This window comes from Equus asinus, unplaced genomic scaffold, assembly GCF_041296235.1.
Source record: "Equus asinus isolate D_3611 breed Donkey unplaced genomic scaffold, EquAss-T2T_v2 contig_1, whole genome shotgun sequence".
Classification (NCBI taxonomy): Eukaryota; Metazoa; Chordata; class Mammalia; order Perissodactyla; family Equidae; genus Equus; species Equus asinus.
Window position 1 is genome coordinate 36,366 of NW_027224738.1, and position 12,376 is coordinate 48,741.

Here is a 12,376-nt window from a genome sequence, read left to right on the forward strand (position 1 = left end):
CACAGTGAACAAGGAACATAGCAGGTGTGGTCAATCAGGAAGAGCTTTTTGACACAAAATGATGATATTTTTACTTCTGGAACAATCAGAGGTATGTTCTTATTTTATGTGTTCAATCTTTTTTGTAAAACATATTATTTAATAACAGTATAAGATCTAATAATGGTTTATTGCACTATCTGTGGGGGTGAGGGTAGGGCTTACTTTCTTTCACCATCTAAATGTCCCTAAAAGAATCTTTACCTCAACACGTGCATTCCTCCAAATTATGTGTGAAATTTCCTTTGAAGAGAACTCAAATACTTCAGAAAAGTTTGGATCCTACATAAGCAAAGTCATTTTGATTTTCAATTTTCATGATCTTTAGAAGGCGGTAATGTCTTTAAACCCTTTTGGCTAGAGGTGGATTTTTTAATAACGTGAAGAAAACAAGTCTTGACTCAAAGCACGTGGAAAGACATCCGTAGTTTTCAAAGCCTTCTTAGACCATTAGGGTAAAGTCTTCGTAATCCTATTCTCTCCTAAGCAAACTCTAAGGCACTCATGGTTACAATTTGTGTGGCACATCTCATTTCTGTATGACATTTTGGTTACTTAATTATTGGAACTCACCATTCCATAAATCTGCGCTTGCCATTTGCCTTCTGACTCCAATTCCTGCCTCGTGCCTTCCTGCAACACCAGCTCTCAGGTGAGATGGGTCAGCTCAGACCTGAGGAGGGAGTGACGGCTGCTTGAGATGATGGAGATGTTGGATTCAGAGCAGCTGCTTGGGAAGCAGGCAATTGTTCTGAGCAAGAAGGCTCAGTGCTTCAAGGCCGTTACTCTCAGCCCAGGAATAAAATTCTACGGGACACAGTTTAATTGCTTCAAGATTCAATTCATAACCCTTTTTCCTGCATCCTGTCATTATTAGGCCATTATTTTTTTGTCCCTTTTATTACATTCCAACAGATCCAGGCAAATATTTGCAAATATTTTTAGAGATGAAGCTACATGTGACTCTTCACTCAAGTGCTGAGTGACTACTATCATAGGCTACAACCAGTAAGCAGTGAAGCCTAGACAAAGGTCCGGATACGAAGGGTAATAATTAGTATATTCATCTCTCTTGTTTGTAGTTCCCACAGATACTAAGTGGTTAATTTATTAGCTTAAGAAAGATACTTCACTGTATCATAATTGTCAAGGAGTGAAAATATTGCCTAAAAGCATTGGCCGAGCTGTGCCTCTGCTGTGAAATCTTTTATGTAGGAAACGTTAACGTGTCATCATATGCCGATAGGAACCAAGGCCTTTGAGGAAGGTATAAGAAATTAAAGACCAAAATCATTTAATTTGAGAATAGATGCATTAACAAGATCAAATACAAGTTACTTGTCTTTTGTTTCAGATACTACCCTGAGAAAATTTTCCTCGGCACATATTGACTATATTTTGAAGGAAAAGGAGCATAATATAACCTTTGAGTCCTGAGAAGAGCAATTGCAATCAATGGACTTAATGTCTTAAATGGCTTTTATTATCATCATTGGTGGTATATAGAAAAAGGTTAATAAAGCCTCTTTCACAGCTGGAACTTACAAATTAATCCTGTTCAGCAGCATTCTCTCTCTGTGCTCACTAATCAGCTCATGCAGCTGGTGGCTGACGGTCATCTCTTCCTAATTAGAGGAGCACGTGCTGCAGAGCCATCATTCTGAATGAGAGCCATGGTGTTTACTCTGTTTCCCTCACCCTTCCTGCTTCATTCACCGTTAAGCAACCCGTGACAATGACACAGGTTGTCAGAGTATGAGGAGATGGAATCACAACATTTGGAGGTAGATTGCTTGGATTTGAGTCTAGGCCTTCAACTAGCTGTGTGACCTCAGGCACGTTACCTAATCTCTCTGAGCCTCGGATTCTCCATCTGTAAACAGTCGTTCCAGTTGCTTCCTAAGTTCTGATGATTAAATGAGATAATACATGGAAAAGCACTACGCAAATATCTTTTTACATTTTTAATTGTTGAAAATTTCAAACCTATTCTAAGGTGGAGAGAAGACAGTTGTACCCTCATGTGCCCATCACCCAGCTTCAACAATCATCCATTCACGGTCAGTGATGTTCATCTATACTCCAACCAGTACTCTCTCTTGCCCCCAAAGGAATCTTATACAGCAAGTTCCAGATGTCATATCATCCCCATGCTTACATATTTTAGTGTGTATCTCTAAAAGGTAAAGTCTCTTTTTTAAAAGCCTAACTATAAAGCCATTATGCTACTTAAAAATTTTAACACATACCTAGTCAGTGGCCATTTCCCAGTTGTCTCATAAAATCTTTTTAGAATTATTTTGTTTGACTCAGGATTTAAATAAGGTCTACACATAGCATTTGACTGACCTGTCTCTTTAGTCTGATCTATAACTGCACTGTTCAACATGGCAGCTACTAGCCACATGTATCCATTTAAATTTAAACACAAATTAATTCAAATTAAATAAAATTAAAAATTCAGTTCCTCCATTGCAACAGCCACATTTCAAGTGCCAAATAGTCGCATGGATAGTGCAGATACGGAACATTTCCACGATTGCACAAAGTGTTATAGGACAGTGCTGATCTACAAGTCTCTCTTCCCTCTCTGTTTCATCCATTTTGATTGTCAAAAAAAACCCAAGTCATTTATGTCATGGAATTTCCCACATTCTGGAGTTTTCTGATTGAATCCCCATGGTGCCATTTAACATGTTCCTTGGCCCTCTGTATATAATTGATGGTTACAGCTAGAGGCTGAAAAGCTGTTTGTCTGTTTCATGAGCTCAAGTCCTACCATGTGACCTTAAGCAGGTAACTTGACCCCTCTAAACGTCCATTCCCTCACATATAAAACAGGAATAGTAACAGTACCTACACCATTGGGTTGTTATGAATGTTAAAGGAGATAATCTGAAGTGCTTGGCCTGGTGCATGGCTCATGGCATGGATTAAGTATACATTAGTTATTATTTGCATTATTATACTTGTTATTAGGCACTGACTCTCAAATCTTAGTCCATGCATTGGCTGTGTCAAAATCCTCCACAGACATAAACAAAAGCTTTCCAGAGATTCTAATTCAGCGGGCTGTAATGCAGTCTCATTATATTTGTTAAAATAAATCTATCAAATCTTTGTCTAGGATTTACTTTTATTAATTGATTTGCATTCAAGTGATTAGGATGATTACAATAATTATCCAGTGAACTCTTAGAATTTTACTAAGATTCCTCTCTTTGGGTATGCTTGGAAAATCTGTCCCTAAATCAATATTGCAAAGTATATACAAAATATTCACCACAGCACCTTTACAATTAAATATTCATTCCATTTTTATTATTATAGCTTAGCCTAGAGAATTAAGTAAACATGTGTTACTTCACTCCTACACACCGTTTAAACGCAGCTAACAGGCTTTCTGAATAAACCAGCCCGCCCCCGGCGGTATCAGGAGTTAGGTTCCGCATATGCTGTCGCCAGGCTGCAGCCGCCTGAGGGGACTCGCCCGGGGCCCCGCCCTCAGAGCTCACACCCGCCGTGCGCTCGCGCCCCAGGGGCCGCCCCCCGACACTCCAGTGCGACTCTGCGTGCACAGGCCAGAGGCTCAGAACCAGCGCCGGGCTGCCCTGCTCGGCCTCCTGGGCGCAGCGGCGTTTGCCCGTGCACGTGCCCTCGCATCGCGCGCTCCGGGGCCGGGCTCCGGGCGGTTCTCGCCGCTGCAGTTCCACCGGGACTTCCGCGCTTCGGCGGCCTGTCTGACGAGCCGCCGCGCCCAGAGAGGTTCAGGTTGGAGCGACACTTGCCAGAGGGCAGCGGTCACGCCAGATCTTCGGCTTCCATTCCGTTTTCGCGCGCTTCTCCCTCTTTGCAAGGTGAGTGGAGCTCGTTTGTGGATGTGTTAGCACAGGATGCGGGAATCCTGTGAAGCGAGTCAATTCGGAGCCCGACGTGAACCAGGTGGGGTGGCAGCGGGAGCGCTCACAGGGTGGAGGCCCGTAGTAAGGACGCCAGTCCTCAGGGGACTCTCGGGCATGAACGGCAGAGGACGGTGTGTGTCTGTGGGGACAGACGGGCAGCGTGTGGCGGGGTGTGTGTGAGAGACGCGAGTGAGCGGTGGGATGCGCCTCCGTGCCGTGGGTGTGGCTGCGAGGCTGTGACAGGTGAGTGGCTGTGCTGGGGTGACGGGGATTTGGTTGCGTGTCCTTCATCTGTGCGGGTGTGATGGCTGTGGCTTTGTGGCGTCACTGTCTGGTGGCTCTGGGCTCCCTGGCGCTTCCTCCTCTTCTCTCCTCACAGCCACTTGGCTGCAAGAGGAAAGTAGGATATTGAGCCCTAAAGGAAGATTTCCAGCCAGGGGGCACCGAGGTTAGTTTGGGAAAGCCTGGAAAGTTCTCTACTTGGGAGCTCTGAGGGGCAGCTACTGTCTCAGAGCCTCGGGGTTCCCAGAGCTCGGACCCCAGGAACGTGCTGTAAACCTATACCCGTAGTCCAGGCTCTGTCGTCTTTTCCATCTGTTTATGTGTATGAGCAGGGCGGGTGTGGACCTGGAGAGTGTCGTGTAAGGGAGTCATTCTGTGCCCCAAGAACAGCCTGGTGCCTGGTGACTTCCTCCTCAGTCCTGCCATCCCCCAAAGAAGAACCTTGGGGAGGGGAAAGAATTGTTTTCATGCAAAAATCAACATTGAGGATAGTTGTTTCTTTCTTTCATAAATTCACTGATTTTAAATTATTGATATAAGAAAAATTTAACAAAACTTTGCAATAATATCTGATTTTTAATTGTCTTCCCAAAAAGATTTCCAAATACTGATTGAAATACAAGAAAATAAGGAATCGTTTTATTTACCCACATGCCTTTTGTTGCTGCTTCAGGGCATTGAGAGTCTTACTGATGTTCTCACTTTATGAGACGCTTGATCACATCAGCTTCTTTGCGCAGGTTGTGATTCACAAATGTCTCTTTGTTTCTGCTGCATTTCGGCGGGAGGGAAATTTCCTCCTCCTCTTTTCTAGAAACTCTTGATGTATGAATTAAAAATGCATTCTCAAGCAAAAGATCTAATTTTGCCCATTATTTTTGTGAGCATTATCAGAGCAGGGCTGATAAGCACAATTTTACTCTAGGAAGGAGAATCGTTTCTTTTATAATACCCAATTAGGGGACATGCAATGTTCTTCAATAAAAATAGCTAACATATTTATATTTATATGGGATTACAACATATTACTAAGTTTTAATGTAGATCATATTTCTCCAACATATTCATGCTAAGTAAGTGATCTTCGTACTCTTGCCTTTACTGATGAAAAACCCAAGACACTAAAATGTCATGAACTCTAAGAGCAGTTACATTTAGAAAATCTGAGAACAGAATCTATGTCTTAAGTTTCAACTGGATACCATTCCCCGGTTATGAGTGTGTACTTTACACTGGGACCAGTATCATCCTGATTAATAATCCTGTACATGCCATCACACAGCAGAACCAAATTAGTTAACCTGTTCCCTGTTAGATTTTTGTGTTTCTAGTTTTTGGCTGTCAAAAACTCTGTATTGAAGATACTCGTACATGCATTTCTTTATCTCAATATTTTCTTAAGAAATGTCTAGAACTAGAATTTGGGGTAAAATAATCAGATTTTTAGTAAATGCTTATCATATGCCAGACCATGCCATCTTAGTATTTGGGGTGATAAAAAGACTCAAATGACACTGTTGATACTCTTATGTTCCTTCTGGTAGGTAAAGTAAACCCTGAATAGGAATAGATGCATTGAAGGCCACTAGGGAGATTCAGATAATGTGACTTGGTGTTTGATAAGGCAGTGATGTCATTCTGACTGCAGCCACCACTGTCGGGTTGCGATCAAACTATGATGACCTATGAGAGCACCATGATGGTAAGGAATTTATGTTGTAAATTTTTACCTTACTTTTTCAGTTGAGATATATACATGATCATAAAATTCCCCCCCCCTTTTTTTTTTTTTGGTGAGGTAGTTTGGCCCTGTGCTAACACCTGTGGCTAATCTTCCTCTTTTTGCTTGAGGAAGAGTGGCCCCGAGCTAACATCTGTGCCCGTCTTCCTCTGTTGTGTATGTGGGGTGCCACCACAGCATGGCATGATGAGTGGTGTAGGTCCATGCCTGGGACCCAAACCTGTGAACCCGGGCCACCAAAGCAAAATGTGCTGAACTTGACCACTACGCCACTGGGCCAGCCCCAAATTCACCTTGTAAAAATGTACTCAAAAGAAAACTTTTTACTATATTCACAAGGTTGTACAAATCAGTACCACTATCTAATTCCAAAATATTTGATCACCTTAGTAAGAAACCCTGTCCTTGTCAGCTGTCACTTCCTATCCCTCGTCCTCCCATACTCTGGAAACCACTAACACGTCGTCTGTCTCCATGGATTTGCTGAGTCTTGAAATTCAGTCTACATGGAATCATGCAGTATGTGTCCTTTTATGTCTAGCTCCTTTCACTTAGCCTGAGGTTTTCAAAGTTCGTCCATGTGGTAGATAAGCACATCATTCTTTTACTTTATTTTGGAAAGTATACACGGCATTACATTTGCTATTTTAACCACTTTTCAGTGTACAGTTCTGTGACAGTAAGTACATTCACACTGTTGTACAACCATCAGCACCACCCACTTCCAGGACTTTTTCATCTTCGACTGAAACTCTGTCCCATTAAACACTAACTCCCCATTCCCCTCTCCTCCCAGTCCTGGCAACCACTGTTCTCCTTTCTGTGTCTATGAATTTGACTTCTCTAGGACCCTCATAGTAGAGCAATCGTGCAAAATTTATACTTTTGTGACTAGCTCATTTTACTTAGTGCAGTGTCCTCAAGGTCATCCATGAGGAGTCGGTATCAAAATAGCCTTATTTTTCTGGCTGCGTAATATTCCCTTATATCCATAAATGGCATTTTCTTCATCCATCTGTTGATGGACATTTGTATTGCTTCCACTTTTTGGCTGTGACAAATGTGAACATTTGTGTACTAGTTTTTGTGTGAATGCATATTTCCATTCTCTTCAGTATATACCTAAGGGCAGAAGTGCTGGGTCACATGGTAACTCCTACTTTACATTTTTTATTCTGATGATGATGGTTGCTGAGTGAGACTGATGGGATAAGATAATTGAGCAGCTTTCTGGAGGACGTGGCTAACAGGATGGGAACGGGTTCCATGAAGAGAACTTGCAAAAGGATGTAGCCCCGAGACCAGCAACAATACATATTAGCTATACTCAGGGACTTCAGCCATCTGTCTAGACAGTAATCCAGCAATGAGCATGCCTAGAAACCTGAGAGGAGATTGTGTCACTGGTAACTGAAGGAAACAAAAACCATTTAATAAAACAACCCAAATTTAGTACATTTCCCCAAGACCAACTAAACTCTGTTTAGAAGAATGAACTGTCCACATTTTGGAAAACAGCTTCCACTTAACACACAACAAATCTTCACATGCATAGATATTTTAACAAATGAACATTCAATCAGCAAGTTAAGATATACTCAACAAACAAAATCCCCCATCAGGGGCAAAAGATAAGCACTGTCAACATGTAAATGTAAAACTTTCTAGATTTTTTCTGTCTATTGAAGTCTGATGATTTTTCAGTCGTTTGATATTGAGATACACATATGTTCTTCAAATGGTATCATATTGTACCTATAGTTTTATAACCTGATTTTTCTACTGACAGTGTTTCCGGAATGCTTTCCATGTTCACGATATTTTTCCTGACTTCACGTTTATTACGTGGATATGTTGTAATGTGTTTAATCACAGTCAGTTTTTCTGGAATTGGAATACTGAATATTTCCTGACCAGTTCTATGTCTTTTCTAACCTCTTCAACCTCACCTGACCCCAAGGCCATGAGGTTAGGTGTGCCTGGATGGCGTGGCTCCTTTTCAGTCCTGGAAGGTGTGAATGGAGGGAGGAGGACCTGTTCAGGGCTGGGCTGAGCAGCCTAGTCTCAGGTGCAGAGCAGCTTCCCCAAAGTGGAGGTCTGGCCAGAAAACTGTCTGCTGAAGTGTTTGGGTTTCCTGGGCATTAGGGGAAGAGTTTGGGTTTATCTACAGTCCTTCTAATTTTTTCATATTGTTATGTTTGTACAGTTAGAGGTATTATGCAAAATGGAATGGAGGAGCCAAATGTTACTTCCTCTCATGGTAACCCTAAATTATGCTTGCTCTCATGGTCTCTTTTTCCTTTCCCAGCTCTGGATTCTCTTTGTTCTTTCCCAGTAGAGGAATCCCAAGGAGGACTGATCCGTTTTGGCAGGTGCACAACCATGGTATGTGTAAGTTAGTGTTTCCTTCTCATTGAAATAGTGGGACGTAAATGTTTTCATTAATTGTTCTGAAGCTTCCTACCCAAAAGAACCCCATGTTATTATGTGCTTCCCAGTTCCTCCCATTCCAGTGAACTGAACAATGGTTCCAAATAACCTAGTCCTCCTTATGTGGCCGAGTCTCTTCTAGCCAGTGTTTATGTATTCACTGACCAGATTATTCTCTCCTATATGTTCAACTTAGTAATATTAAGAGCTATAATGGAGGAATGAAGAAATTAAGTCCTGTCAAGAAATGATTTGAGCTTCCCGTGTCAGGACTGTAGTTGCATGAGAGATGGAGATCCCATTTGGCCAAGCAGGGAAAGACTCTGACATTCTCACAGACGTGAGTTTTCTAGATACACGTGATAAAGCCCAGCAATGAACGATCTCTGGAGGCTGAGATCCAATGCTCTGTGAGGTTTTTGGAATTGAATAGCAATATGATTTAAGACTTGAAAATATATGGATCATGGTCCTTGGTAAGGGATTCCTGAATGATAAATATGACTATTTTATTGCTGACTAGGATGCGATGAATTTTAATGACTTTGATATAATTCTGGATCATCCTACATTAGTATCCTCTAACTCATGAACCACAGAAGTACTAAGTCGGATTGCTAGTGGCCATAAGAGAGAGTAAAATCATGTCTTAAATTAACAGAGAGCAAGAGCAGAAAAGACCTTAGATATGTTGTCCAACTTAATGTATAAAATCATAATCATCTAAACATGATTAATTCTATTATACCATAAGTTAGAGTGCTATGCAGCCATTCAAAATATTTGTCAAAATAATGAAACTACATATGATAGAATTTAACAAAGAATTTGAGTATTTAAGATATTCTTTTGTTTCTTTTTAAATGCTGTTTTTCTATCTGTTATGACAAACTCTAAGTTTCAATTGGAGAATTTTATCCTTTTACATTTAATGTAATTATTGACAGTTAGATTTAGGTCATCCGTTTTACTATATGTTTTCTTTTTTTCCGTTTGGCTTTTGTTCCCCTTTCTCTTTTTTTCTTCTTTGGGGTTAATAATATTTATTTAAAATTCCATTTTAACTTGCTTTTTCTATATGTGCCTATTTTTAGTGGTCAGTGTCTGTATTTAAATATATATATATGTATATATATATGTATTTATATATATAATTATTTTATTGGGTCATATTGGCTTTCAACCTTGTATACATTTCAAGTGTCTATCATTATATTTCGGTTTCTCTTTAGACTGCATTGTGTTCATCACCAATAATTCAGTTTTTATCCATCACCATACATATGTGGCTTTACCATTTCATCCTCCCTCATCCCTTTTTCCTCTGGTAACCACTAATCTATTCTCATTTATGTGTTTGCTTATATTCCACATAGGAGTGAAATCATACAGTATTTCTTTCTCTGTCTGACTTATTTTGCTCAAGATCCATCCATGTTGTCTCACATGGGAGGAGTTTGTCTGTTTTTATGGGTGATTAGTATTCCATTGTATATATATACAACACCTTCTTATCCATTTGTCTCTTGATGGGCACCTAGGTTGCTTCCACATCTTGCCTATTGTGAATAATGCTGTGGTGAGCATACGGGTGCATATATCTTTTTGAATTAGTGATTTCATGTTCTTTTGATAAATACCCAGTAGCAGAATGGCTGGATCATACAGTATTTCCGTTTTTAAGTTTTTGAGAAATTTGCATACTGTTTTCCATAGTGGTCACACCGGTTTGCATTCCCACCACCAGTTTATGAGCATTCCCTTTACTCCACATCCTCTCCAACGTTTGTTATTTTTTGTCTTGGTAATTATAGCCATTTGACTGGTCTGAGGTGATATCTCATTGTCGTTTTGATTTGCATTTCCCTGATGATTAGTGATGTCGAACATCTTTTCGTGTGCCTGTTGGCCATCTGGATATCGTCTTTGAAAAATGTCTGTTCGTATCCTCTGCCCATTTTTTTATTGGATTATTCTTTTTTCTTGTTAATGAGTTGTATGAGCTCTTTATATATTTTGGAAAGTAACGCCTTGTCAGATGTATGATTTGCAAATGTTTTCTTCCCATTGGTAGGTTGTCTTTTCGTTTTGCTGATGGTTTCCTTTGCATTACAGAAGCTCTTTAGTCTGATGTAATCCCATTTCTTTATTTTGTCTTTTGATTCCCTTGCCTGTAGAGACATGGTATTCAGAAAGATACTACTAAGACCTACGTCAAATCTGTACTGCCTATATGTTCTTCTAAGAGTTTTATGGTTTCAGGTCTTACGTTCAAGTCTTTAATCAATTTAGAGTTAATTTTTGTGTATCATGTGAGACAATGGTCTACATTCATTCTTTTGCATGTGGCTGTCCAATTTTCCCAACACTATTAATTGAAGAGATTTTCCTTTCTTCATTGTGTGTTCTTGCCTCCTTTGTTGAAGATTAGCTGTCCCTTGATGTGTGGTTTTACTTCTGGGCTTTCAATTCTGTTCCATTGATCTGTATATCCGGGTTTTTTATGCCAGTACCATGCTGTTTTGACTACTACAGCTTTGTAGTATATTTTGAGTTCAGGGAGCATGATACATCCAAATATTGTTTCTTTTTTCCCCCCTCAGAATTGCTTTGGCTATTCAGTGTCATTTGTTTTTCCATATAAATTTTAAGATTCTTTTTTCTCTTTTCATGAAGAATGTCATTGGTATTCCATTCGGGTTTGCATTAAGTCTGTAGGTTGATCTGTAGATCAATCTGTAGATTGATTTAGGTAATATGGACATTTTAACTGTGTTTATTCTTCCAATGCGTGGGAATGGAATATCTTTCCATTTCTTTGTCTTCTTTGAGTTATTTCATTAATGTCATAGTTTTTGGAGTATATGGCATTCACCTCCTTGGTTAAATTTATTCCAAGTATTTTATTCTTTTTTGTTGCAGTTGTAAATGGGATTATAGTCTTGACTTCTCTTTCTGGTGGTCCATTACTAGTGTATAGGAATGCAACTGATTTTGTGTGTGTGAGGAAGACTGGCCTTGAGATAACGTATTTTGCCAATCTTCCTCTTTTATTTTCTCCCCAAAGCCCCAGTACATAGTTGTATATCCTAGTTGTAAATAGTTCTAGTTCTTCTATTTGGGATGCCACCACAGCATGGCCTGATGAGCGGTGTGTAGGTCCACGCCCAGGATCCCAACTGGCAAACTGCAGGCCCCCGTTATGGAGTGAAATGCAAATGATTTTTGAATGTTGATTTTGTACTCTGCAGCTTTACTGTATTCGTTGATTATTTCTAATAGTTTTTTGTTGGATTCTTTACAGTTTTCTGTATATAGAATCATGTCAACCACAAATAGTGACAGTTTTAATTCTTCCTTTCCTTTTTGGATACCTATTATTTCTTTTTCTTGCCTTACTTGTTTGGCTAAAATTCCCAGTACTATGTTGAAGAAGAGTGGCAAGAGTGGGCACCCTTGTCTTGTTCCTGTTCTCAGAGGAATGGCTTTCACTTTTTGACCATTGTGTGTGATGTTGGCGGTGGGTTGGTCATATATGGCCTTTGTAATGTTGAGGTACTTTCCCTCTATACCCATTTTATTGAGAGTTTTTATCATAAATGGATATTGGAAAAGAAATTGAACTGAATCCTCTAAAAAGTAATGTAAACTTCAGATCAATAAGAAAGTTTATGAAATCTATAAAAATCTTTTTCATTCTCATATTTCAATAGTGAAGAAAGAATAAAGTGGAAAACAGTATCATTTGCAATCTCAATAGAAACATCAGACACTTGGGAATCATATTTATGTGGACCCTAACTAAATTTATAAAGAGATTTAATTCATTCAACCAATAATCATTGAACAATTAGTCTTCTGGGTACTGCAGTAAATAAGATAAACAAATGGGAGAAAATGTTTTGTTTTGTACTTGTAGTCAGAAATACAAAATGTAGGCAGGGTATGAATTTTCTGGTCCAAGGTGCTGGGAAGAATATAT

General features: G+C 39.7%; 1 protein-coding gene across 1 annotated transcript in view; it reads left to right on the forward strand.

The window, feature by feature from the left end:
* Positions 1–742: 742 nt before the first annotated feature.
* Positions 743–12,376, forward strand: part of LOC139042863 (centromere-associated protein E-like) — a 37,374-nt gene continuing 25,740 nt past the window's right edge. The window contains exons 1-3 of the mRNA XM_070503429.1: positions 743–817; positions 3,431–3,896; positions 8,273–8,349. Of these exons, the coding sequence (XP_070359530.1) occupies positions 743–817; positions 3,431–3,896; positions 8,273–8,349 (618 nt within the window). The remainder of the gene's footprint in view (positions 818–3,430; positions 3,897–8,272; positions 8,350–12,376) is intronic.